This window comes from Pelodiscus sinensis, chromosome 19 (assembly GCF_052426305.1).
Source record: "Pelodiscus sinensis isolate ZL-2025 chromosome 19, ASM5242630v1, whole genome shotgun sequence".
Classification (NCBI taxonomy): Eukaryota; Metazoa; Chordata; order Testudines; family Trionychidae; genus Pelodiscus; species Pelodiscus sinensis.
In genome coordinates, this window is record NC_143070.1 from 2,676,314 (window position 1) to 2,703,123 (window position 26,810).

A 26,810-nucleotide genomic window follows, 5' to 3' on the forward strand; every position below is an offset into this window, starting at 1 on the left:
TGTCTTAACAAACTTAAAAAAATGTGTCTATCTTTTCAGGCCATTCTGTTTTAATGGTGTGATTGAAGAATGTCCATCTCCATAAGCATAAATTTCTGGCGGCAGCTTGTCTTACCTGATAGTAGTTTGTAAAACAAGCATCTGTCTATTAATGGTTATGCCTATTTACTTGTGCATTGTTAATTTTATGACCAGCCTAAATATTCTTGGGAAGTAGGGTATAATATTTACTGAACCACGATTCAAATTGTACCATTACATTTTTTCAGTGCCGCATGTTAACTAACTATGTTAAACTAACATATTAAAATCTGGGTGAAAAGTTTAATGTCCGTGCTGGTCATATTACTTTTTGTTAAACCTCTTGCTCATTCTTGAATTATAATTGTTTAAATCATGCGTGCAAACTTGTGTATTGAAATATATTTTTTAAAAAATCCAAGATGCTTCCAATGTGTTGTAATCTTTATCTGGAGGATTCACTAAAGTCTATTATGATGAATCGCTTGCGTCTCTAAGGTGTCCATGTGAATAAAAAATAGGTGGTCTTATGTACGTGTAATTTGTACCAGGCTTTTTTTTAATGAGTATATTTCCATTACAGCTTTTCCAGTCATAAATATATAAGTGGAACCAAAGGTCTTGTCCATTACTTTGTCAGCATTTCTAATTGTTTTGCCACGTAAGTCAGTTTGATTATGTTACTGCAAGCACCGTACTAAACTAAATACAAGTGTTATAGCCTTATTTAACATTGAGATTAGTGGGCAAACATATGCAAAACCTAAACATTAGCCACTTACCACAATCTTCTTTCAAAAGTAACTTGTGTAAAGGGTTGAAGTACTGCTAAAATGAAGTACTTGAAAAAGGATTCTCAGCTGAATGTTGAACTTGTAATTTAATAATTGGTTTCAGTTTGTTGCAACTGACATTGATAAATACAAATGATGCTAGATCAACAGGAGAGCAGCTGTGTTCAGAACTGATAATACACCAGCTAGGCAGTCAGAGCAGTTGTATGGGAACAGACATAAACATCCTAATTATTATTGGAAAGTAACAAATACACTTTACCTCGCCTCTGCATTATGGCACTTGGGAAAAAAGTCAAATCGGACGCTCGCTTCATTTTATACAAAACTGGAGTGCTTCACTTACCTGCTCACATTATGCTGCATACTCTATTGTATGTACCAAGGATTTATTTTGGATTTCAAGGTGCTGTCCTAGTGGAGTGTTCAATATACACTTCTTAATAGAAGTGCTATAAAACTGGTAGTTGGAAGCTTGATTGGTCACTGCCTCGTTTGTTTTCTAGTGTAAATTTAGAAACATCAAAACTCCCTCAACTTCCTAAAAGACATTGTAACTTCCAAAGGCTTTCTGCTTTTTTAACTGTTAATCTCACTTTCTGAGACATTATCAACCAATAATTTATCTGTATTTTCTTTATAAATTGGAAAGTCTTCACTTAATGGCTACCTCTAGACTGGCATGATTTTCTGCAAATGCTTTTAACGGAAAAGTTTTTCCATTAAAAGCATTTGCGGAAAAGAGCATCTAGATTGGCACAGACGCTTTTCCGCAAAAGCACTTTTTGTGGAAAAGCGTCCGTGCCAATCTAGATGCGGTTTTGCGCAAGAAAGGCCCAATCGCCATTTTCGCCATTGGGGCTTTTTTGTGCAAAACAGTTTTTACCTGTCTACACTTGGCCCTCTTGTGCAAAAACATTTCCAGAAAAGGGCTTTTGCCTGAACGGGAACGTCAAAGCATTTGTGCAAGAAGCACTGATTTCGGACAGTAGAACGGCAGTGCTTTTGTGCAAAATCAAGCGGCCAGTGTAGACAGCTGGCAAGCTTTTTTGTGCAAAAGCAGTTGCTTTTGCGGAAAAACTTGCCAGTCTAGATGCAGCCAATTTGTATTTAACTTGTTAAAGTTTATGTACAGTCTTTTATAATAAACCATTCTCCTATATAAAATGTTGGGTACTTCTGAATTTTAACATCCAAAGTTTGGAAAGCAACCAGACTGTTTTCACAGTAAACATTAACATCAGCAGAAGAGAAGGCTTTTTGCGGTAGAGTTTTTTCTCTTCCCACAAGGAATAAGTCCTTTTAGTGCTACAGCTCTTGTGCAAAAAGGCAGGTGTGGGTGCTTCAGGGGGGTTTTGCACAAGAAACCCCTATTGGCAAAAGCACAGGTGCTCTGATGGCCATTCTTATGCAAGAGTATCCATGCAGCGTGGATGCTCTCTTGCACAAAAGCACATCACTTTTGCCTTATGCTTTTGAGGTGTAGACGCGCTTTTGCACAAGAAGTTTTTGAGGAAGATCTCTTCTGCAAAAAGATTTTTGCACAAAAACCCTGCAGTTAGAAAGCCATAGAAAGGTTATGCCTGAGCCCAAAGATGGGTAACGGGGGGTACCCCCAGGGAGTGTGAATGACAGAATAGTGTATGTGTAACAGTTCCAAGTGCTTAGTCAGCGATTTCTACCAGTTCAACAGTTTGTTTTTGTGTAAAACTTCTGCAGCAACCATGCACTGTTTGCATATTAATGTATGTATATTGAATTTAAATGATTTTACTAGATTATAGACCTTTATAATTTACCTTGGATTGTTACCATTTTAAAAATTGATTTTTTTAAAATAAATTGTTTTAAAAGTCCAAGTTAAAGAAGCTCTCTAGTTTAAAGTTTTCATTGCGATATCAATTCCAATTTTCATCCACCCTACGTGTTGAATGTTTTCTTTAATCCCTCATTGCCAAAGGAAAACAGCCCGTTGAGGGGTGAAATTCATAGATTTAATTTCCTTTGTCTCCCCCCGCTTGTTGAACCTTTCCCCTCCAGCAGCATCCTCGTTTGGGGAGACTAAATTATGGTAGGCCTGCATCAGGGGCATGCGGAATCCCCCTCTCTTCAGAAAAAGAGCAAGATGTAAATTTCAGCTTTGATTCACCCAGGAAATAATTTCCCTCCCCGCTCCCCTTGTAAGTATCTGGAACATCTGGATTTATCCTTCCCCTCTCCCCATTGCTTTCTGATTTCTAAACACCAGACGTCATTTTGTTACGATTTCCCTCTGACATCTCAGAGAACAGGGACAGAGCCCACAGCTCTGGAATGAACACGATTGCACAAGACGCTGCTCTCCGGTTACAAGGGCCAGGGAAATGACTGGAAAGGCGCTGGCAACGGAAATGACACGGAAGGCGCCGGTAACGGAGCCAGATGTCTTAATCGTGAGCTTCAGAGGAGCAGCCCAGTTAGTCTGTAACAGGAAAAACTTAAATATCAGAGGGGTTAGTCAGTTTCAGTGAGAACAAGGAAGAGTCCTGGGGCAGTGGAAAGACTAGTGCAGGCCTGGGGAACTTTTTCTGGGTCTGGGGCTGCTGACCCACGGAAAAATCAGTCAGCGGCCGCAGACAAGGGAGAAGCAAAGGGAGAAGCCCCTGAGTGAGGAGAAAGACACCCCCACATTTACCTGGCACACCAGAGCCTGGAGGGACCAGGTTAGTAGATTTTCTGAGCTCCAGCCCTGCAGGTGGGTGGGAGGGGGAGAGGGGCGGGCGCATGAATGCTGGCTCCTCAATGCTGAGCCTGGGGGGGGGGGGGGGCAGCTCCAGGCAAGCCAGGAGCCGAGGGCCTGAGGTTCCCCACCCCTGCTTTCCTGGGATAAGAAAATCCTGCTCCATCTAGTCAGGCACAAACAGGCGTTATGAGGAGCCACTTCTGAAGCAAAACTAACCCAGCTCTTTTGTCCCGCTGAGCGGTTTGATGATCTTGGCGGGGAGGGAGTCTGGTACCGTCCAGAGACGTTGTAGGGGGCTGTGCGCAATTCCCTGCGGCAGCGCGTTCCCCTGGTTTCTCCCGGCGCTGGCTGAAAGGCACCGCGGCGCGCGCCCTTCCCAGCATTTCCGCACGAGGGGAAGGAAAGAAAGTTACCGCCGCGGGGGGAAGTTTCCCTTCCCCAACTCCACAGAGCGGTGACCGGCCCCCTTTGCGGCGGCCTGCCAGCCGCGGGGCGGGCCCCAGGAAGAGGCGGTGCGGCGCTGGAGAGGCGAGTTCGCTGCGCGGAGCCCGGGAGCCGAGCGCAGCCCGGAGCTCGCCCAGGGGCGGGGAGGGCCCGGCAGGTAGGCTCGCCCCGCGGAGACTGGTCACTAATCGGGGTGCGCTGCGCGGAGCGCAGTTACCGCCCCGGCGTTGGGCCTGGTGGGGGCGGCGAGTCCTTGCGGGCCCGGCCCCTGCAAAGGGGAAACGCGTCCGGCCCTGCGGGGACCCGGGGCTCCAGTCCCGCGTGTGTTAAAAGTCGCTGAACGGAGATTTCCTCCTCGGATAGAAAAGAAAACCGGTTGATCTGGGGGATGGCAGAGCAGCTCCGTGTGAACAGCCGCTGGGAGGGGTGAGGGAGAAATCTGTACCTCCTAGGATTGGCGGGGAGCTCCGGGCTATGTCTACACTGCAGGGTTATTTGGGGATACCCGAGGGAGCCTGAAATGGCGATCTCGCCTCTTCCCAGCAAGCTGGTGATTTCGAAATGTTCCGGGCTCGTTCTTCCGACGCCCCTGTAAACCTCACTCCACGAGGCGTAAGTGGCGTTTTGCAACCCGGGGGTATTTCGAAATGTGGCGCTGCAGGGACAGTGCCAAAGTACAAGATAATCGATTCTGAAATAAGATACACGTGTTGCCTAGCTCCAATTGCAAATCTTATTTCGAGCCATGGTGCAGTGTAGACCCATCTCCAGAGATCATCCTGCACTCGAACAGGACTTAGCATTCTCTATCTACAGCAGTTTCTTAAACTTTTTAAGACGTTGGAACACCAAAGGATATTTTTTTTAAATGCAGAACACGGAGGATTTTTTGTTGAGGAAAAACAAACAAACCAAAAACCCTGCCTCTGAACACAGTTTCAGAAACACTGGGCAAGCTCCCAGCAGAGTGTGGGTGGGGCTGTGTCTGGCAGTTTGGGAAGAAAAAGCCTTCCCACCTAGGCTACCAGATGTCCATGATCTTAGTGTTGAATGGGGACAGACTGGAACAGGATCTGACCCTCTCAAAATTGATTTCTGCCCTACTTGGCGTTGCTCCTCAGAGCCATCTGGTAATTAGGGTTGCCAGATGGCTTAGCCAAAAATACCAAAACACCTCACCCCCCCAAAAAAAATTCTGTTGGCTAACATATTTGCTGTGTGTGGGGGGGTCCGTTTCCTGGGATCAGGAGGTGGCTTTGGAGCGATGCTGGGAGATCTTCATGGGGTGTCGGGATTGATCAGATGCAGAGTTCGGGAAGTTATCGAGTCAGGCAGAAAGAGAAATGTGCAGCGCCTGGTTTGGTTTGTCTCGTAATGCGTCATGTTCATCATTTTCCATTGTCTCTGTGTGCAGGTTGTCTGAAATCACTGGGAGTGTGCTACACTCAAGACATTGCTGCTGTTGCTGTCTTATCCTTCCCTCCTGCCCTGTGGTCTGGATCCAGTTCCGGTGAGATGGAAGTTCTGTCCCTCGGCCGCAGCTCCGGAGCCGGCTCCTTGCTTCACGCATTGATCATTTTCTTCCAAGCACTGTGTGTCCCCAGGCTGGACTCAGGTAGGAAGGTCCGTAGCTTCTGCTGCTGCTTACAGGATTGATTGATTGGTTTGATTTCAGCCATTGCCCTGTTTACCTGTTTATAGAATGGTAAACTGAAATTGGCACAGACTTTCCAGTGTCTGAACATCAGTTAAAAAAATAAAGGAAAGATTATGGGTGGAGTGAAATCTTGTAGACGCCCCTAACACAAAGCCAGCCCGAGCGTGGGCAGAGGTGGGGGTTATATAGCTGTATTGCTACCGTAGTGCCACTATGAAATCTCCCATGGCTGCTCAGGATGTCCGCAGATAACTGGTTAGCATCTTCCCACATGGTGCTTGCTGGGTACTGATTAACCCGTGGCCTGGCTGGGCCCACCCCACTGTGGGAAGGGGCGTTCCAGCCTGGCTCACCGGCTCCTCCCAAACACCAGCTTTGCTCCCCATAATGGGGAGAGGGGCAGGCATCTCTGTGGATCCCCTTCACATGGGCAGCTGGTTTAAAACCCGGCTCCTCATGGGCACTGGCTCCCACCTCCCCCTGCTGCCTCTGACCACAGCGGCAGCATGGAAATGTGGCTGTCCTAACGAGCGGCAGTAGCTAGGCCAGGTGAGCGTCTCCTGCCAACACAGCCCTGTCCGCACTGGTGGTTTTATTGGTGAAACTTACGCTGGCCAGAGAGGTGGGTTTTTCACATCCCCGAACGACAAAAGTTTGTGGCACAGAAGTGCACGTGTAGAAAGTGCCGACTGTGCTGGGGCGGGAGGAGGTGGCAAATTCAGGGAGCAGCTTTCCCAGAGGTGTTGCAAACAGGTGAGTGTCAGAGTCTGAGAGCCAAGAGGGCAGAAACAGAACTGCAAGGGGACAAGACCAGAGAGAGCGGCAGAGACACAAAAGCAAAGAAGCCAAACAAGCCTGTGAGCACAGGGTGACGGGGAACAGCTACAGAGGGAACATCGAGTCTGTTGTCTAGAAAAGGGTGGGGCTGGTCACTACAAAACTGCTCCTTTTGCTTTTGGGTCCTTCTGCATTTGGAGAAGCAGGACTCAGTATATTCCATGTGAATAAAAAAGATTTCAGCAAAGAGTGTAGCAGCCTCTGCTCATTTCTGCTTCCAGCAAGCCCCAAAATGGGACTAGCTGCTGAGACTGAAATGGGGATCACACAGCAAAATGTCTCCTCTGCCCTTCAGGATCCAAAACTATGGACCTACTGCACCTCGTCAATCCCCTTTCTTCATGTGGCGTTCTCTAAATGGGCCCCTTTTCTTCTCAAAATCCTAATCGGCTTGAAAAATGTGAACTCCCGGAGGGAAAGATTTCAGCCTATGCTGATAGGAATATTGAGCAGACGTTTAACTTTCTGAAGAAAGATTCTTTCCTGACTGGTACCCTATATATAATTTTATATCATTCAAAAAACTTTTTAAAAACTCCTTTCATTTGCTAGTGCAAGGGCATTCGGTCTAGAGTGACTGATAAGGAAAACGGCAGACTGTATTTCAGCTTCCATTAAAACTAATATCAATTATGGTTATCCCAGTGCATTGTTTATTGTAAACTGTGTATGTTGGTTCAGGACACATTCTGGTGAATGTCAGACCGCTGCAAAAGAGGCACAGAATAGGAAAATACACCCAAGGGACCTGAATTTAGGGGTGTCATTGATTTAAAGGGAATATGACGCACTTACTTTGTTTTCTTTGTGCCTTTCACAGCTCGGTTCACAGTGGTTGGGCCTGGTCACCCTGTCACGGCCATGGTGGGGGAGGAGATCGTGTTACCCTGTCGCCTGTTCCCCAGCATGAGCGCTGAGAACATGGAGGTCAGATGGTTCCGCTCTGAGTTCACATCCTTCGTGCACCTGTACCGGCGTGGGAAGGATGAGTTTGGGCAGCAGATGCCCGAGTATCACGGCAGGACTGAGCTTTTGAAAGCCAGCCTCACGGACGGGAATGTGGCCTTGAAGATTGTGAATGTCAGGCGTTCCGATGAAGGACAGTACCGCTGTTCTGTTCAGGATGGGGTCTTTCACGTAGAAGCCGAACTGGAACTGAAGATCACAGGTCAGTAATGTGGGTCTGTCATCTCTTTTTAGCGGGCTCGTAGTCCCAGATCCCAGAGCTACTCAAGTACCTATCTCCCCGCATCAAGCACTTACCAATTAAGTGCCCATGAGACCCTAAAAATAGTCATTAAACAACCACTGGGCTAGAGAGACAGAGAATGGTTCTGGTAGCCCAGTGCTTATGGCTGTCACATGCTAGAAGGAGATCTGTGATCTAGTCCTCCAGATTTCTCCAGAGTGAAACAACTTCAGCAGGAGTGTGAAAGAGCCCCACACCAGACTCACGAGCAGTGGGAGATGGCTGTTGAGACCATGTCTCCCCAACAGGCAGAGGGGGGGAGACGAACCAGGGTCTCCCACATCTTCAGCAAGGGCTGGAAACACTGGGATGAAAGTCACATGAAAGTTCCCAGCACCAGGTTTGTCAGCCAAAGGAGCTTCTGACTCCTGCAGTGCCAGGCTGCGGATCACAAGTGGAGATAAGAGCTTTGACCCAGCTCTGAAATCAAGGGGAGGGCGATAGGATGTGCCCCTCTGTCACGTTACCGAATTTGAGGGAAGCAGGCAGATCATGGCTGCACCCATAGGTGGGGATGCTGGCCCAAAAATGGTATAAAAGTCATACACTTTGTTAATTGGCCTTTCTTTTAGTAACCTTTCTTTTTTCTCCACTAACATTTAAAAATATCTGTATGTTTGTGAATAACTTGGGCGCTATGGTCACACACGTCCGAACAAGTGCACATGACCTCAGTATTGGTGCTCAAGACAAAACTCGCCCCCCTTATGGATGGAAAATGTTAGAGGAGCTTCCCCCCGCTTTGCTGTTTTTGGGGACTCATTTAAGTAAATGTTGAAAATGGTTAAGGGGGCGCAAGTGCACAGGAGGGGCCAGGGCAGGAGAGCACAGAGGCTCATAGGCTACCGCCTCCTGGCTCTACCTGCTAGTCCCTGCTGCTGCAGCTCTGCTCCACTCCCTTAAAAATCAATTAAATCTGTGAGCTCAAAACCTATAAAGCATAGAAATTGAGGGAGAAATCTCTTGTGTTCCTTGCCCCCTTTATGTCCTCTCCAAAGAGGTTAATCACAACTGGCTCCCCTGTTCTGGAGAGCTTTCACTTCCCTCTCTGAGGCCCCCGGATTGAAACACTGTTACACAACTGCTTTACAAGTGCTTACGTCTTGTGACCGAGCACTCCAACCAGAATGTATACTGTAAGAAATGCACACTTCAGCCTAGAAAAGGATCCCTCAGCTTTTTATATGTCAGGTCACTGACCACCCAACCCAAAAGCTGCCATCCCAAACAGGGGAGAGGGAAAGAAAAAAAAGTCAGGTTTGCTAAATATCACAAAATTTAAAATACTTCCTCACGGGAAAACTTCTTTTAGATAAAGTTGAGAGCACAGTTTATACATTCCAGAGATATTATAACTATCCCATAAAAAAAGTAGTTTGAACCTGAGAAAAGAATTAAGGTTACATTAAAAAGAAATCCGAAAGAATTACTGTCCACAAATGCCCCACAGATAGAATTATAATGAAAACATAGTGGTTGGGTTTTTAAGCCCTATGAAAGATGAAAGTGGAATTTTATTTCTATTTTTTAATACAGTAAAACCTGTGTTATCTGGCATGCTCGGGGATAAGGGTGTTCTGGTTATCTAAAAGTTCTGGTTCTCTGAAGGTCCCACCAACCTAGGAAAAAACAATGGACAATAATAGTAAAACTCAGGTTTTTAATATTGGTAGTTTTGTAGCATGAGGCAGTTGGTCTCACATTTCTAGTTTGAGTTAAAGAGGATTAGTACTTCTTAAATAAAAAAAATAAGCCAATCAAGTCAGGCCTGAAAATGTGACAGTATTGTGGCTGGGGGCGATGGCAGTTAACAAAGTTTTCTGGTTAACAGAGTGCCGGATAACAAAGGTTTCACTATATATGTTTAAACTGAAATTAGATTTCTTGTTCTCATGCACTCCCTACAAGGCAGGGGCAAGTTACCTACTGGTTGGTTTCTGATAGGTTTTTTTTTTTTTAAATCTCAGGGAGCAATTTTTCCCTTCTGTGTTTCATGGCAGTTTTTGATGTTGCGCACATGCATAGTAAAAAGTATAGTTTTATTTCAAACGCTAGTATAGTTTGAAATAACAAACGTGATCTGTTTTCCTGGAATATAATTCTAGTTTGTTATTGCAAATGAAAGAATGCCATTTGTTATTTCCAGCCTAACAGGGGCTTTGTGTTTCAGATGTCTCTTCCCCGGGAGCAGTTCCCTGGATTGTTGTTTGGATTGTGACTCTGGTGATTTTGTTGGTGTTCATCGGCCTGACCCTTTTTCTTCTCAAATTAAGAGGTAAAACTCTAAAGGGGGGAAGGCGGTGTGATCGGAACTGGGTATTACCCTTATGAAACGACAGCTGAGACCTTTTTTTGTAGTCGAAACACAGCCATAGACGAGATGGAAAAAGAGACGCAAATTATGAACTACAATTTTCTTATCTTTTTCCGCTTTCCTTCTGAAAGAAGCTTTTCTGACATTTGGCCCATATACACGGGGCCAAATGTTGTGGGGAGGAGGGGGAGAATCCTCTTTTGGAACATCCCTTCCTCATAGAACAAGGTTTACAGGGAAACCGAAAAAACGCATCTGCTTTTCCAGTTTATTCAGTGTTAAGTAGTGGCATTATCATTCCCACTCGCTGGTTAGGCTGGCATTACACAGGGACACTTATTGTAGCAAACACAAATGAAAATTGTTTTCAATAAAATTCATAAATGAAAATTCTATTCTGATAGTTCAGGTTGTAATGGAATTCTCTCATGGAACCCTGGGGTTCCACAGAAAACCATTTGGGAAACATACGTCTAGATGTACCCTAAGTGAGAAAGTTACAACTTGAGTTCTGAATTTAAATTGATTTTTGTGAAACTAATCCAAACTTCTGTATGAACACATCCATTTAGGTGGAGTTTATTTTAGTTTTGTTTAAACATGTTTCTCTTCGTCTTAAAATTAAGTCTAAAACTAAGTTTGTACTAGTTTAATTAGGCTGAAAATGGAGCCCAAGGGAGTCAAGTTCCCAACTGTTACTGAAAATCGATGTACTTAGGGCTCGTAACTACCCTTGGTCCCTATGAAAACTCCTGTCTCAGAATGGGTGAGATTTAATTCTAGTGTGTTCAAAAGATGATTGCAGCACTCATGGATAGCGTATTATTGTTGAGGTGTTTGGCAGGCTACTTCTGTGGGGTGCCACTGTGCAGAGACTTCCTAGTTTTTCTGTTTTATTTTTTATTTTAGTGTGGGAGCAAATGTTCAGTCTTGGGGCCGGCAGGCTGCACTCCTGTTAGTTTTGGGTTCTGCAGTTCCAGGAGGAGGGAACTGAGCAGGAAACAGCAGTGTTTGCTCAACGTCTTGGTCTCAGGTTAGAGACAATTCCTCCGGCGTCAGTTATTATCTAGGAAGTAAGTGTCCTGGATCCACAGGAGCGGAGTTCTTCCCTCGCTTTCAATCAAGCTCTTCATCCCCTGGAGTTTGCCCCACTTCCAGGGGGTGCCTCTTCCTTCAGAGAAGGCCTCACAGCCTCACCCCTCCTTCAATGAACATGGGGGAACCAGCCTGTCTGTTTTCACTAGGGCTGTTAGCGTATAGAACAGACATTTAAACAATTAATTGATAAGCCTGGGTGTATCAGTTAATCCTAACGACTCCCCCCCCCCCCCACCTCTACATCCCTGTACATGCCAATTCTTGTAGAGCTGCCTGCTGCTTCCCACAGAGGCATCAGCATCTTGGGGGGGGGGGGGGGGAGGCAAGAGCTGGTGCTCAGGAGCCGGCTCCCCGTGAGCTCTGGATCCTGCAGAACCACCTTCTCTGCTCTTCCCCCCCACCTCCCTGCAATGCTGCCTCTGCATCTGAGGCAGCAGGATGGAGTGGCAGGCAGAGCCAGTCCATGAAGAGAGTCAGAACCGGCAGGGGCTCCCCGGGAGTGGGGCGGGGAGCACAGTGGCTGCTGGCCCCTCCCCCAGGGACAATTTTAGTAACCACGTAACAGTTTAAAATTGCCACAGCCACATGATTACTAAAACCCACAAAATTGAACACCCCTAGTTTTTACATAAAGAGCTCTCCCCGATGAGTCCCCACTGAGCGAGTCTCCTGAATAGAGACCTGTATGTTCTTAGGGACAAATTCATCCCAGCAACGGTTTGCTGTGACACCAAACAGCCCTTTCAAACCAGAGTAGAATTTATTAGCCACATGGAGTTCCCTAGGAACCAAGCCTTGGCGTTGGGGGAAGTGCCTGTTGAAGGGTTTGCCTCCTTGGAAGGGCTTACTGTGTGCTGTTTGTGACCATCGCTGTTCTAGGGCGGTCTCTGTGTGTTAACACATCAATTTATACTTACAGTGCCCCCAGACTCCGCCACTTATTTCTCTCCCACTGGGAACCCAGTCTGCTCCCAGCATGCCCTGTAAGCGCTTGGTCGTTCACCCAGAAGAGATTGAAATGCCGCCTGGCTGATTAGCAGAGCGCCCGCTGACGGCAGCATGTTTCTGCTGGTGGTGCACATCTGCACATGCCTTGGTGCACATAATAAAATGTTTTCTTCACATTGGAAAAATGTGAGCAAACATTGCCTGCAAGTCCTGGAGTAACTGCAATGGCTTGGTAGAAGGGCAGCATGGTTATTACACAAAGTCTCATCATGAAAAAATTACTTTAAACCTAGAACCACTGAAAAAGTCCTGACCTGTCTGTTGTTTTCTTTTCCAGGGAAATATCTTCACCTGATCAGTAAGTTCCTTTTGTCTCCTGGTAGAACCAATATGATGTTGCGAAAGATTTCTGAATGGATGCGACCACATCCGCTGGGAACTCATGAGTAATACTGCCCGTGCTGATTGCATGTCATGTTATGCAATTAAGGGTAGGATGCCAGCACTGGCCATGTGTTTCCAATGAGGTAGCCTGGATGGTTGCCAGAAGATTTCTGGGCTCCTTCCGCCTTTCCTTGTAAATCTGCAGCAGATCAGACCACTCGTGCAGCCACACCGTGGTGGAGTTACCTTGTGCCGTCCCTAGGGGTGAACGGATGTTAAACACTGCCCGGCATTGCCCAAAATGATCAGTGATTGGGGGGTAGACAGAGGTTAATTCACCCAGGAGAAGCTTTTACAGGATGCCCTTTTGTTTTTCATTCAGGTAAACTTCTAAGAGAGCTAGGTAAGGATATTTTTTGTTTCGTGGTTTTTTTTGGACTGCAGCTTTTTCTGTTGTTCTGACTCTTACAGATTCTGCATTTTGTCCGGTTTAATTTTTCTCCTTGTCTGTTTCTTTGCTTTCAGAATGGAGGCGATGCTTAATTGATGCAGGTAATGACAGTGTGAGCTTAACCAATGGGAAACCCTGCTCCCTTTCACCGTGTAAAAGCTAAGGAGATATGTGTGTAGAATATTTTCCTGGGTCAGGGATCAGAGGCTTTGGAGGTTCCCAAAGGAGAGAGGAAAGGTCCAACGCAACACGCCTGCCTTACATGCCGCTCCCACAATTCGGGAAATATCCCTGCTCGGAGTCACTGGGCAGTTAATGCTTCTTAGGATCCATCCTAGTCCTAGTGTCAGGTAGAGGACCAGCAGTTGGCTTACGTATAGACTACAGGCTTCTTTCAGAAGAAGCTTTTCCGGAAAAGAGTTTCCAAAATAACTTCTTCTGAAAGAGATCATCTACACAGCAAAAACATAAAAAAAGGTGATCTGCTTTTTTGAAAGATAGTGTCCACACTGAATGGATGCTCTCTTGCATTTCAGCTGTGATTACTGAGTGAAGTGGCCACCAGGGCACTTGTGCTTTTTCCTCTTTCATAGAATCATAGAATCATAGAATAATAGGACTGGAAGGGACCTCGAGAGGTCATCGAGTCCAGCCCCCCGCCCTCAAGGCAGGATCAAGCTCCGTCTACACCATCCCTGACAGATGTCTATCTAACCTGTCTTTCCTCTTCTTTTGAAAACTCTCTTCCCTGTTGACACACACCTTTATCCGAAAGAGCTCTTCCTTGTAGAAAGAGGTTTACCAGTGTCAGAAAAGTCCCCCAGTTCTTTGTTTTTTTTTGAAAATGAGATTGTAGTGTGGATGTAAGTGAAGCTCTTTCAGAAAAACATGTTTTTGAAAACTCTGTAGTGTAGACATAACCTAGGGATCACGCTCACTAGAATTCAGGGTCTGCTCTGCTGCTTTTGCTTTCTTCCTCTCCATAAAATCCCAGGTTTGTTCTGCTTTTCAACCATCGTTCTGCTTTCTCCTCCATGAATTCTCCAAACCCTCTTTCTCCTCTCGCCGCTGTTCTCATCTCTTCTACAGGCTCTTTGCTTCACAATCAAAATCCCAATGTGAAAGCTGCAGTCTGCACTAATAAACCTAGCTGGCAGCCCTGCTGACTTCCTGTACAGAACCTGAATGAAGCATAGATTAACTACTGAAATGTCTACAGAGCCCAGGCACATGGAAGGCTGCAGCAGGCGTAAGCTGGAGCCAATCAAGTTCCAGGGTTTTAAATAAGAAGGGAGGGCACCACAGGGAAAATATATTTGTGATCATTTGACTGATGTAAGTAGAAATCCCCTGGGGCTGCCCCAGGATTCCAGCATCTCTGGTGTCCGGCAGGAGGAGGGCTGGACGTGTAACGCCAGGGCTCAAGGTTGGCTCTACAAATCTTGCTCTGTTCCTCGCATGGAAAGTGACTCTCCACTTCACTGGGTTGAGGTCTCAGGGCTGCTCCCTGTTGGAAGCCGGGCAGCCCCTGGAGGCAGAAGATTCCCTGAGTCGCTGCCCAGCTGGGGCAGCTTCTGTCCCTGACACCATCGACCCCCCAGGGCCGAGCTCTGCCCCCACACTCGTATTCTCTCTCCAGACAACGTGACTCTGGATGAAGACACGGCGCATGTCCTGCTTAAACTGTCGGAGGATGGGAAATGTTTGCAATGGGGATACGATGTGCAGTCACGGCCTGACATCCCGGAGAGATTTGATGTTGACCCCTGTGTGCTTGGCAATGAGAGATTCACCTCGGGGAGACATTCCTGGGAGGTTGATGTGGGGAATGGGCATAACTGGGCTGTAGGGGTGGCCAAGGAGTCTGTAAGCAGGAAGGGAGGGATCAGTATGACCCCCGAGGGGGGGATCTGGGCTGTGCAGCGGTCCGGGAGTAATTGCTGGGCTCTCACTGACTACGTCACCCCCCTCCTCTTGTCCCAGATCCCCAGGAGGGTCCGGGTTTGTCTGGACTGTGACCGGGGGCAGGTGGTATTTACCAATGCTGATACTGAGAATCTAATCTATGTTTTCCCGCCAGGCTCCCTGCCCCAGGAGAGAATCCAACCCTGGCTGGGGGTATGGGACATGTGCCCACTCCGCCTGTGTCACTGACCTCAGCCTCTCTAGCCTCACAAACCCTCGTCTCTGTGACCCTGCAGGAAACCCCCTACCCAGCCCCTGGCTCCTCATCTCTGTTACCTGAAAGCTCCTCCCCCTCCTTCCCTGAAGCCGCTGGGAAGAAGGGGGAAGAACCCCTGGGGCTTACGGGGGAGCAGAGGGGCTGAGGTGGGGGTGCTGCTTATCTCTGTAGCCAATGGCAGGGTGCTTGGGCTGTGCTTCTGGCCAATGGCAGGGCAGGTTTGGTTAGTCTCAGTGCCTAGTGGCAGTGATATCACCTCTAATATCATTAGCTCACAGACATTTACCTTCCCCCCTCCATCCCCCTTCTGTTCTGACATTTGATTTGTCCTTTTCATATGTGTTCATTTTTTTAAATTGTATCCTTTGGTATATATGGTTGTGCCAATTTTCTTCCACTATTTGATCTGAGGAAGTGGGTCTGGCCCAGGAAAGCTCATCACCTAATAAACCATCTTGTTAGTCTTTAAAGTGCTACCTAGTCCTGTTCTTTGTTTTGGCTAGTGGCAGGGCAGCTTGGCCAAGCTAATGGCCCAGGGCAGGGCTCACACCTCTTGGCTGAGTAGCCAATGCTAGGGTGGCTCATCCAGGCTCATGGCCAATGGCAGGACCAAAATGGCTTGAGACACCAGCCAATGGCAGGGCTCACTCAGCTCAACAGCCAATGGCAGAGTGGGGCTGACTCAGTTCAACAGCCAATGGGAGAGTAGCTAAGCCAGCTTTGTGGCCAAAACATGATGATCACATTTGCATTTCCCTTGCCTGGAAATAGGGTCCTTTCAGGACGAAGGGGAGGGCCCAGCTTTTCCTCCGACCCCCCAGTCCCTTGCCTTCAAAGGGCGGCTGCATCAGGAAGCAACATCTGCCAGCGATGCCTCCTTTACAGTCAGGGAAGCATATGGGACCAGAGGGAAGGCCTCCCCCAGCACGAGGCACCTTCAGGAGGAAGGAGCATGATTAAATTGTTTGGTGGGCCAGAGATTCCCCAGCCTTGATCAAGCCCGTCCCTGAGAGCTCTCTGCCTAACTTGCTCTTAAGTTTGTCCAGTGATGGAAATTCCACAACCACCACAGGCAATTTATTCCAATGTTTAGCCACCCTGCCAGGAAGTTTTTCCTGATGTCTGATCTCAATTTCCTTTGCTACAATTTAAGCCCATTTCCCCACAGTCACAGCAATTAAAGGGCTTCTCACCCACGTGGGGTCTCTGATATTCAAAAACCTCTGAACCTTTTTCGTCACTCTGAGCAGTTGTAAGGTTTCTCTGCGAGGTGGGCTCTCCTGTGTCTAAGCAGGTGGACCCTCTGACTGAAACTTTTCCCACAGTCAGGGCAGCTGAAGGGCTTCTCTCCTGTGTGCGTTCTCTGATGAATAACAAGGCTTGAGACATGGCTGAAGGTTTTTCCGCAGTCAGAACAGTCAAAGGGTTTCTCCCCATGGCTTTTCTGGTGATTAATAAGATATGCGCGCACACTGAAGCCTTTCCCACAGTCAGCGCATGTGTAGGGTTTCTCCCCGGTGTGGTTTGCACGGTGATTCTTAAGACAGGAGCGCCGACTGAAGCTTTTCCCACAGTCGGCACAGCTGAAGGGCCTCTCCCCAGTGTGGATTCGCTGATGTTTAATAAGGTTGGCGCGCTGATTGAAGCCTTTCCCACAGTCAGCGCAGCTGAAGGGTCTCTCCCCTGTATGGGTTCGCTGATGTCGAACAAGGTCGGAGCTCCAGCCAAAGGTTTTCCTGCAGGCAGGGCAGCTGAAGGGTTTCTCTGCGGTGTGGATTATCCGATGCTTACTGAGGTACGAGCGCCGACTGAAGCTTTTCCCGCACTCGGAGCAGCTGAAGGGCTTCTCGCCCGTGTGAGTTCTCTGATGATCAAGGAGACTGGAGCGCTGCTGGAAGCTTTTGCCACAGTCGGAGCAGTTGTAGGCCGTCTCGCTTGTATGTAGCGCCTGGTGGCCAATCAGGTGAGAGCGCCGACTGAAGCTTTTCCCACAGGCGGTACAGGGAAAGGGTTTCTCCCCGGTGTGGATCCGGAGATGACTGTTGAGACTTGAGCGATGACTGAAGCTTTTCCCACAGGCGGCGCAGGGGAAGGGTTTCTCCCCCGTGTGGATTCTGTGATGAACGTTGAGATAGGAGCGCTGACTGAAACTTTTCCCGCAGTCAAAGCAATAAAAAGGTTTCTCCATGGTGTGGATTCTGTGATGTCTAACAAGGTCTGACCTCTGGCTGAAGCTTTTCCCACACTCAGAACACTTGAAGGGTTTCTGGACTCGGTGGTTTCTCTGATGGTCAGTAACACCCGCTGGGCACTGTAGGCTTTTCCCACACTCGCAGCACTCACACACAGTCTCATTTGGATGCACTCCCTGCTGGGAGAGAAGCTTAGGCTTCTGACTGAAGTAACTCCTACAGTCAGACAACTGGAAGGGGTTCTCACCTGTGTGGATCCTTTGGTGTGAAATGAGGACCTGTCTACATTGGAAACTTTTCCCACAGTCGCTGCAAGTGTAGGGGATTTTCTGTGGAACGGTTTCTTTGTTTCTTTTCACCCCTCTTTTCCTGTGACTAGATTTCCCCTTTTGCTCCACCCCACGGTTTTCCTGCTGCCGTTCTGAGCTAGGCTGACTCTCACAGGTCTCTCCCTGCTCAGGACTCTGGGCAACAAGCCCCTCAGATCTTCCCAGTAACATCCCATGTGGAGCCACTTGCTCCAGTCCTGTCTGCTGAAGACTGTCCTCATTCTCCATCAGCATTCCATCACCTGCAGAGACAAAGACAGAAACCAGACAGGGGTCACTCTCTGTGCTGAACTGAAAGGAAACAGGAAAAGGGGGAGAAAACACCCAAACAACTGCTATCACAAAACCTCCACTTCCCCCAGTTTCATGAAAATTGGCTTATGAAAATTAATTTTCATAGAGCTTATTTGGGTATGTCTACGCTGGCACCCTCTTTCAACAGAGGGATGCAAATGCAGACATCAGAAATTGTAAATGAAGCGGGGATTTAAATATCCCGTGTTTCATTTGCAGAGTCGCATTATGGCGCTATTTTGAAATAAAAAGGCTGTTTAGCGGTTATTTTGAAAGAAAACCCTTCTTCCAAAATAACTGTTAACCCTTATTCCTGATAAAATGAGGTTTATTTTGGAAGAAGGGTTTTCTTTTGAAATAACCGTATCTACACAACGTTTATTTTGAAACAGCGCAATTTTGAAATAGCGCCATAACGCGATTATGCAAATGAAGCATGAGAATCAAAATTGTATCTCACGCTTCATTTACAATTTCCAATGTCTGCATTTGTATCCCTCTATCGAAAGAGGGTGCAAGTGTAGACATACATGTCCTGGTATACTGTCTCAAAGGGTAACATACCATTTTTACAGTTACAGCCTGCTGAATCTGTATGTGCTGTTTTTGTGCCTGTATCATTTTTGTATGCAAAGACAGACATATGAAGTGTACATTTGTTTCTAGTTCAAAATGTGCTAATGAGGGCTGTTAGTGACATGTCAAGAACTTAGCAACTCAGTACTCAAACCAACAACCAATGATGGTTCTATTTTTCCTGTGAGCCCAATCTGTGCTTGATCAGAGGAAGTCACATGGCCATGCCACCTGAAACTGAACTCCATCTTGAATCTAGTATTTTTCCATGAGGAGCATGAACTCAGAGTTCCCACCCTGGGGGAAGTGCATGTAAGGAAAGGAAAGCAATCAGGTCTCTCTCATCAGCTGGCTTAGACATAGCTTCATCCACCCTAAGAGGGTGCACACAAAGAAATCTGAAAACAAAGAACTCTGAGCAGCAGCAGACCTAAGTCCAGAATAAAGATCAGCTCTGTGACTTGAAGTATTTTACTTGAGATAAGAACTGTTATGGGTAAGAACTTGCAGGTAACAAGTTTCTTAGTGGATTAGAACTCGCGGGTGTACATTGCTGAAATTAGTCATTTACTTTGATCTACGCTCACTTAAATCCTACTTTGTCCTTAATGAAACCACTTTTGTTTCTTATCAAGCCCAGCCTAAGTAACTTAACTGGGGAGCAATTGCTGTCCACAGGAGTGACCTGAGGCTGGCTGCAGCAGCTGGTGACCCAGGCAGAAGGCGCGATCGGCGCCCCCACCTGCACGGCCGTCAATGGCTGTGACGTAATCATCGGGTGGCACCCTAGCCCACTGCCTAGTTTGCCTAGCCTCACAGGCTGCCCCTGGTTGTCCGTATTTAGCGTCAGTACATATCTTACGGCAGTACGTAGCATAACCAGGTTAGGGGGAAGGAGGAGTTGGGCACCACAGAAAAGACCCCACATCCTTCCTGAGGAAATCTCTGTTGCAATTGCTGAAAAGTTTGTCTGCGTGCCGTCATGGCTGAATCTGTCAGGACCCCATGGCAAGCCAACTCTGAAAATTCCCATCTGGCTGGCTAATGGTTGGAAGATAATATCCTGCCTGACCTTCGGAGTTGCTCACTCAAGTTTTCTTTGAATGATGGGTTATTGAAATACTAAGAAATAAATAGGGATGAAAAGTTAGGGGCAGGTGGACCCTGTGGGTGGGACTCTTCAGGGACTTGCCCTGGATAGACCTTAAAGTCCCACCAGCAGAAGGAAGACTGGCCACTGGAAAAGTTACTGAGATCTATGGGTTGACGGAACTGTGGGTAACTTCCCCCCGACTGCAGTTGAAGACAGGCTGAATGGTCAGTGAGACTTGAGGAAAATGCACAAGTAACTCCTGCTATGAGGACACACAAATGGTTTCTGAGTCAGTTTAGTGACTGCTCACCTGTGCGGGTGTCACTGACGCTCTCCCCTTCTTCAGAGCCCTGGCGATCTGGGATCCGCAGCTCTGCCCTTCGCTCTACCCAAGAGATCCCATGAGCTTTGGAGACTGGAAATCCTGCACAGGGAGCAATTAACCAAGTGCTGATTGTGTTCATTACGGTCTGGGCCGTTATTGCTTGCACAGCCAGGGTCTGAGTCACCCATCCAGAGAGGCTCCTTCGCCACCTTACACATACTGGGCTCTGGTTGGTACAAGATCCTAGGACATGCTCACCTGCAGTAAAGGTGCATCCCTCTCTCCCTTGCTGCCTTGGGAACGGCCCAGCTGATTCCCTGGGGAGCCGAGCACCCTACTGCACTCTCTGGGGTACAGCTACATCTCCCAGCGTGTTCTATCCCCCCCGTGCCAGGGCAGGACAGAACACAGTGCTCAGAAGGGGAGCTCTAGTGAGGGCCGGCAGGTCTGACATCGAGGCCCCCAGGCAGGGCTCAGACTGCAGCTGCCAAATGGCAGGTCACTAGGACTTGGAGGGAAAGGACCTAGCAGAGCTCTGGTCCCCCAAGGGCTCTGTCCACAAAGCTCCTGGCTGGGGGGCTCGGCTCGCCCTGCTCTTTGTCTCGGATGCTCTACCTAAACCAGGAGGCAAAGGAAGTTATCTGAGCAGCTCAGTGAATCCTTGGTGGCTGTTCCACACCCTGCGTACGCTCCCGACGTCTGCCTCCTGAGTCTGCCCCCTTGCTGAAGAACAGTCCCATTCCAGGTACCTTTGGTTGCCCTGGCACAACCAATCCCTGATCTTGCTTTAAATGATGGTCAGAAGAAGCTGCCGACAGAATGGGGTGGCCCTAGCTCTTACCGTTAAGAGGAGTTTTTGGACACAGACACAGCCTCTCTCAAATACACAGCAGATGAAAGATCTCTATGTATCATCCATTGTAACAATATCCAGCCTCTCTCTCATCATTCACGTGCCTGTATTAAGACTGTTTAAGTTTGTTAGTCAGACAAAACCCTCTGGTGATATCCAGGCACCTTTTACACTTGTGGGCCAGCTACACCAATGATCAGTTCATGGTAACAGACAAGCAAATGCTGAAGAACCTCGGGTCCAAATGTTTGGGTTACTGTAAGTGACTTGCCCAGGGTCTCACAGGAAGGCTGTGCTAGGGCAGGGAATTGAGCGCAGGTTTCCTAAGTGCAGGGCTTGAGATGCAAAAATTGCTCCCGTTTATCTGCTATGCACCTAACACCCTCTCCCCCCCACAAACACTCACAGAGCATGAACTTCCTCGTCCACCCTCCCTCAGTCCCAGTCCCTCTCACTAGTAGAAACCAGCATGTCACAGAGACCAGCCACAGCCAAGAAAGGACTCTGGGAAGCGCACCCTCCATCCAGGGGTAAGCACCCTGGCACAAGGGGGACCCTGCTGGCACTGACAGCAGCTGGACTCAGCCCCACAACTCTGGTACTTGCCGTTCCTGCCTGGGCCCTTCCACTGACACCTCCGGCCAAGGCACAACATGGCTAAGATGGTGAGGAAGCAGAGAGATCTTGGCTGTGGGAAGGGCAGCACCACTGTTATGTCCCTGAACCTGCTTCCCCTGGGAGGAGGTGTGGATGGGACAATCTCTCACCCAAGAGCCAGGATTATTGGGGATGACACTCCTGACATTGGGAGTGGGGGCAATGAGGTACCCTGAACCAAACCCAGCCCAGCTGCTCTAGAGCTCACCCAGCTTCTGATACCCGAGGGGACAGGAGTCCTTACCTAGCCAGCTCACAGCCTCGTAATTCTCCTGCATCACATCCCAGTAGAGGGCTCTCTGGCCCGGATCCAGCAGAGCCCATTCCTCCTCAGAGAAATACACAGCCACCTCCTCGAAGGTCACCGGCTCTGCCACGGCCATTCCCTGACCCTGGCTCTGCAGTCCACGGGCTGAACTGGAGACAGATATGAGTATTCTGCAGCCTGTCGGGGGAGAAGGGCAACTGGAGACATTCCAGAAGAGGCTTTAATCCTTTCCACCCCCCATGCTACCCAGACTCGGTCCCTGGGGACACAAACGCTAGACTCCACAAATGCTTGCATCTCGATATTCTACACCACATGAGTTAGATCCCAAAGTCATATTCATTGTCCCAATACATGGCTTGAGTTTCAACACTGCTGTGCCTGCAACAATGGGATTCGGTTCTCAGCACCCAGCGGTTCTGATAAACAAGCCGCACAGTCACCTGCCTGAACATGGAGGTAGGTGTGTTCGTTTAGACTTCTGTATTTAAAGCCCCTATTCTTCCTCCATCCATTTGCAGCAAAGATCTAGGCCCACTCATAAGGACTAAACCAACAGAGATTAAGTGAAGTTAAGGTGACCATTCAGATGCTTAAAATTAAATGCACCTGCTGAATGTTTACAGGATGAGGTCCTAAGATTCATAGATTCACAGAATCCGGAGGAATCTTATTTCATGTACTTTGGTCTCATTTGTCACAGGCCACTGTATTTAACCCTGTTACCCCCATAACAAACCTTTATTTCCCCAAAGCATGTTTCCCAGAGTTGGGTTTGTAGTAAGGGAAAACCTGCCCATGCGGATTAGTGTATGCACAATGAAAGTAGGCCAGTCTATGTACAGGTACACTGAGGGAAACTGCCCCCTGGCCCGGCTCTCCACAGTCCCTGACACTAGAGACGGCTTCTGTGCAGCAGTCCTAGCTTCCACTCCCAGCTTGGGAAGGGACTATTTCTGGTTTGGCGTACTCTCTCCCCGCAGGGATGGCTTCGGTGTTCTCTGGAGCAGCAGGGAGAAGTCAGATAAGGGAGGTTGTATGCATGCACCATATGAAGTGGCCACATTGCAACTACTGCAGAGATGATACCATTATTAAGGAGTGAGGAACCTTTTGTGGTTTGGGGGTTACACATGTGAGAAGTTAAAAAAAACAAAACCCTCACTGAGGTGGCCCCTAGGTGTAAGGTTCCCCACCCCTGCTTCAGATTGAAATGTTTCAACTGCTCTTCTGTAACAGCTACACATAAGGGGCTGCACACTCAGACACAGATACTGGTGACAGCAAATTGCACCGTTTGCCCCAAATTGATATCAGAGCTCTCCAGCTGTTAATAACATTTTGCTTCACATCCGAGTCAGCATTCCAGTCTCTGTCTTCACAGCTCAGAAAATGTCTGTTTTACCAGCAACTAATGAGCTCTAGCTATTCACCTGTAACAAAAGCCAAATCTGGCCAGGTCAGCGCTATGCCAGGCACCCAACGAATGTAGAGGATTATTCATTTTAAAAATGCTGGATTTTGGCAACACAGAACAGTAGCATTGTTAGAATAAAGAAGACCAGTGAAATGTGTAACAACAACAGATGTAGCCTGTAGGGATGTTACATTGCGTTTAATCAGCTAATTGAGTAATTGATGGAATTTCCATCGACTACTTGATAAAGGGGCAAACTGTAGACCTAGCCCTGGGAGCTAATCCTGCTGCAGCTCTGACTTTCAAATGAAGTAAGAGCTGGCTCTTATTCTGTTTAAAAAGCAGAGGCATAGTGGGAGATGGGAGAACCTACTTCTTTCTACCTCCCCTGTGGAGACAGTACTGGGAGGAACCAGCTTTTAAGCTGCTCCTCATAACACCAGCTCCTGGCCCTCCTCCCCGTTGTTGCTTCTGATGACAATCCCCTGACAAGTCACAACCCCCTCCTTCACCCAAACACCCTCTCAGACCTCACACCTGCTCCTGCACCCTAGCCCACTACCCAGTGCGCCCTTCTGCACCCGGACTCCTTCACAGACCCCGCATCCCCCTCCACAGAAACGTGCGGCTGTTGACCATTTTCCAAAATCTTGGAGAGGCCTCTGACCAAAAATCACTGCCCATCCCTGAGCTAGTTCATCCCTGACAGGTGTCTGTCTAACCGGCACTTCAATATCATAGAATCATAGGACTGGAAGGGACCTCAAGAGGTCATCGAGTCCAGCCCCCCGCCCTCAAGGCAGGACCAAGCTCCGTCTACACCATCCCTGACAGATGTCTATCTAACCTGTTCTTAAATATCTCCAGAGAGGGAGATTCCACCACCTCCCTTGGCAATTTATTCCAATATTTGACCACCCTGACAGTTAGGAATTTTTTCCTAATGTCCAATCTAAACCTCCCCTGCTGCACTTTAAGCCCATTACTCCTTGTCCTGTCCTCAGAAACCAAGAGGAACAAATTTTCTCCTTCCTCCTTGTGACACCCTTTTAGATATTTGAAAACCGCTATCATGTCCCCCCTTAATCTTCTTTTTTCCAAACTAAACAAGCCCAGTTCATGATGCCTGGCTTCATAGGTCATGTTCTCTAGACCTTTAATCATTCTTGTCGCTCTTCTCTGTACCCTTTCCAATTTCTCCACATCTTTCTTGAAATGTGGCGCCCAGAACTCGACACAGTACTCCAGCTGAGGCCTAACTAGTGCAGAGTAGAGCGGCAGAATGACTTCACGAGTTTTGCTTACAACACACCTGTTGATACAACCTAGAATCATATTTGCTTTTTTTGCAACAGCATCACACTGTTGACTCATATTCAACTTGTGGTCCACTATGACCCCTAGATCCCTTTCCGCCATGCTCCTTCCTAGACAGTCGCTTCCCATCTTGTATGTATGGAACTGATTGTTCCTTCCTAAGTGGAGCACTTTGCATTTCTCTTTATTAAACCTCATCCTGTTTACCTCTGACCATTTCTCTAACTTGCTAAGGTCATTTTGAATTATGTCCCTCTCCTCCAAAGAAGTCGCAACCCCACCCAGTTTGGTATCCCCAGGGACGGAGACGCCACAACCCCCCAGGCAATTTATTCCAGTGTTTAACCACCCTAACAGGCTGGAAGTGTTTCCTAATGTCCAACCTCAACCTCCCTGGCTGCAGTTTCAGCCCCTTCTCCCCGAGCCCCTGAGAAGGGGCCAGATGCCCCCCCCCTCGACTCACAAGGCGGGTGTCGGGGCCTTTTGGCAGCTGAGCCCCCCCAGGGTGTGTGAGGAGGAGCTGCCCCCCCATGTGCAAACAGAGACCAAAGCTTCCCCCCCCCGTTTGTCTGCCCCAGCGTCAACCCCCCCCATATCTGTGACGTCACTTCCCCCACGGCTTCTCTCCCCCATTAAGGCCCCGATCTGTGACGTCACCTGCCCCGCCCCTCCCTTGAACCTGCCCCTCCCTCACAGATTCCCTCCCCCCCCTTAAGGCCCCCGATCTGTGACATCACCTGCCCCGCCCCCCACCCCTCCCTTAAACCTGCCCCTCCCTCACAGATTCCCTCCCCCCCCTTAAGGCCCCCGAGCTGTGACATCACCTGCCCCGCCCCCCACCCCTCCCTTAAACCTGCCCCTCCCTCACAGGTTCCCTCCCCCCCTTAAGGCCCCCGAGCTGTGACGTCACCTGCCCCGCCCCCCAAACTTGCCCCCCCCCTCAGCAATTCTCTCCCCCTCTCTTAGCGCCCCCATCTGTGACGTCACCTGACCCCCCCGCTCCCCAACTCTCCCCGCGCCTGCCCCGGCCTCACCTCAGCGCCCCGGATCCCTCCCGCCGCCCGGAAGCGGAAGCGGCCGCGCGCCGAGTAACGGCGCCAACGGCTCCCGGCGGCGCATGCGCAGTGACCGCACGGCGGGGAGCGGCTGTGCCCCCACCCGCCCGCGCGCCGCGCCCAGGGGCGGGGTGGGCGGGGCCCGGCCCGAGGGGGCGGGGCCCGGCCCGAGGGGGCGGGGCGGTGACTGCGCGTCGCTCAGGCCGGGAGCTGTCTGGCCCCGCCCCCCCCGCAGCCGCGTTCGATGCCGAGCAGGTGAGCCCCGCCCCCCGGGCCCCGCCAGGGTTGGGAGCGGGGCGGCCACGTGTGGGGAGCCGGGGGGAGAGGCGGGGCTGTGGGCTCTGGGGGGGGGAAGGAGGGAAGCCAAGCAGATGTGAGGGAGGGGCTGGGGGGTACAGGAGGGGTTGGGGGGCGCTGGAGGGGGGCACATGGGTGGGGCGGGGGGGACACTGAGTGGGGGCGACAGGGAAGCAAAGCGGAGGTGGGGGGAGGAGCTGTGGGGCGCTGGAGGGGGGCGCACAGGGGTGGGGGGAATTCTGGGGCAGCGCTGGGATGAGGGAGACACGGGGGGACGGAGGGGGAGAAGCAAAGCGGAGGTGGGGGGAGGAGTTGTGGGGCACTGGAGGGGCTGTGGGATGGTGGAGGGGGCACACAGGGGTGGGGCGGGGGGAGAATTCTGGGGCAGCGCTGGGATGAGGGAGACACGGGGGGGACAGAGGGGGAGAAGTAAATCTCAGTTTGTGCACCAGCAAATCCCCCCGGAAAGCACACTAATTTCATTAGCTACTGCAGTGTTTCTTAAACTTTTTAAGACTGAGGAACACCAAACAATTTTTTTATGGGGAACACAAAGGATTTTTTTTTTTTAGTCAAAAAAAAAAAAAAAAGTTGGGGGAAGTTATTGGGGAGGTAGCCTGTCCCTTTAAGGGCAGCTATTTTGAATTCTGTTTTCTGTGGCACGCTTCCGAGTGTGCCACAGAACACAGTTTAAGAAACACTGAGCTAGTGAGTGAAATGCATCTGTTGGAGCTTGGGCAGCGCAGATAGCTCCACACCTAAGGGAAATTCTCCCAGAGCCCTGCCAAATTCCCACACACACATGAGTAGCCTTTGCCTCCCAGGGATCCCTCTGTCCAGCGCTGGCATGAGGAGGCTGTAACACCCAACAGTCAGCTGGCCTGGGATCCTCTGGCTCTGCCTGGGTCTGAGCAAACACCAGGTGGGGGGGACCCCATCACCCCTCAGGCTGGCTGCTAAGCTGCTGGGCCACAGGAGGGAGAAGGAAGAGACAAACTCCGCCAGACGCACCTCATACCTACCTCAAATTCCCCCT

At 49.1% G+C, this 26,810-nt stretch overlaps 3 protein-coding genes across 5 annotated transcripts in view; 2 read left to right on the forward strand and 1 right to left on the reverse strand.

The window, feature by feature from the left end:
• Positions 1–15,574, forward strand: part of LOC102445456 (uncharacterized) — a 27,777-nt gene extending 12,203 nt beyond the window's left edge. Inside the window, exons 10-17 of the mRNA XM_075918114.2 lie at positions 3,800–4,138; positions 5,396–5,596; positions 7,296–7,643; positions 9,895–9,999; positions 12,422–12,442; positions 12,851–12,871; positions 12,994–13,020; positions 14,559–15,574. Coding sequence (XP_075774229.2) covers positions 3,800–4,138; positions 5,396–5,596; positions 7,296–7,643; positions 9,895–9,999; positions 12,422–12,442; positions 12,851–12,871; positions 12,994–13,020; positions 14,559–15,073 — 1,577 coding nt within the window. The 3' untranslated portion in view covers positions 15,074–15,574. The remainder of the gene's footprint in view (positions 1–3,799; positions 4,139–5,395; positions 5,597–7,295; positions 7,644–9,894; positions 10,000–12,421; positions 12,443–12,850; positions 12,872–12,993; positions 13,021–14,558) is intronic.
• LOC102445691 (uncharacterized) lies at positions 435–25,597 on the reverse strand. 2 transcript variants are annotated; one of them, XR_016347292.1, is made up of 5 exons: positions 25,457–25,597; positions 21,665–21,865; positions 19,896–20,009; positions 6,248–17,864; positions 435–5,672 (listed from the first exon to the last, which is right to left on the reverse strand). XR_016347292.1 is itself a non-coding variant. In XM_075918103.2 (4 exons), the coding sequence occupies exons 2-4, from the start codon at positions 21,801–21,803 to the stop codon at positions 16,339–16,341; spliced, it is 1,779 nt and encodes a 592-aa protein (XP_075774218.2). In that variant the 5' UTR covers positions 21,804–21,865; positions 25,457–25,597; the 3' UTR covers positions 435–16,338. The 2 variants fall into 2 exon arrangements, 1 of the variants encoding a protein (XP_075774218.2); XM_075918103.2 differs by having other exon boundaries at positions 435–17,864.
• LOC102446793 (butyrophilin subfamily 1 member A1-like) overlaps positions 25,540–26,810 on the forward strand; it is an 18,603-nt gene continuing 17,332 nt past the window's right edge. For both annotated transcript variants that reach the window (XM_089770685.1, XM_075918105.2), the window contains exon 1: positions 25,540–25,732. In XM_089770685.1, the coding sequence (XP_089626811.1) occupies positions 25,540–25,732 (193 nt within the window). The remainder of the gene's footprint in view (positions 25,733–26,810) is intronic.

Excerpts from the sequence above, each read along its gene's own strand:
- LOC102445691 (XM_075918103.2), bottom strand. The coding sequence starts at position 21,803 with ATGGCCGTGGCAGAGCCGGTGACCTTCGAGGAGGTGGCTGTGTATTTC. Across the intron at positions 20,010-21,664 it reads CGAGGCTGTGAGCTGGCTAG|GATTTCCAGTCTCCAAAGCT; the intron begins GTAAGGACTCCT and ends CTCCCTGTGCAG. Across the intron at positions 17,865-19,895 it reads CGTCAGTGACACCCGCACAG|GTGATGGAATGCTGATGGAG; the intron begins GTGAGCAGTCAC and ends TTGTCTCTGCAG.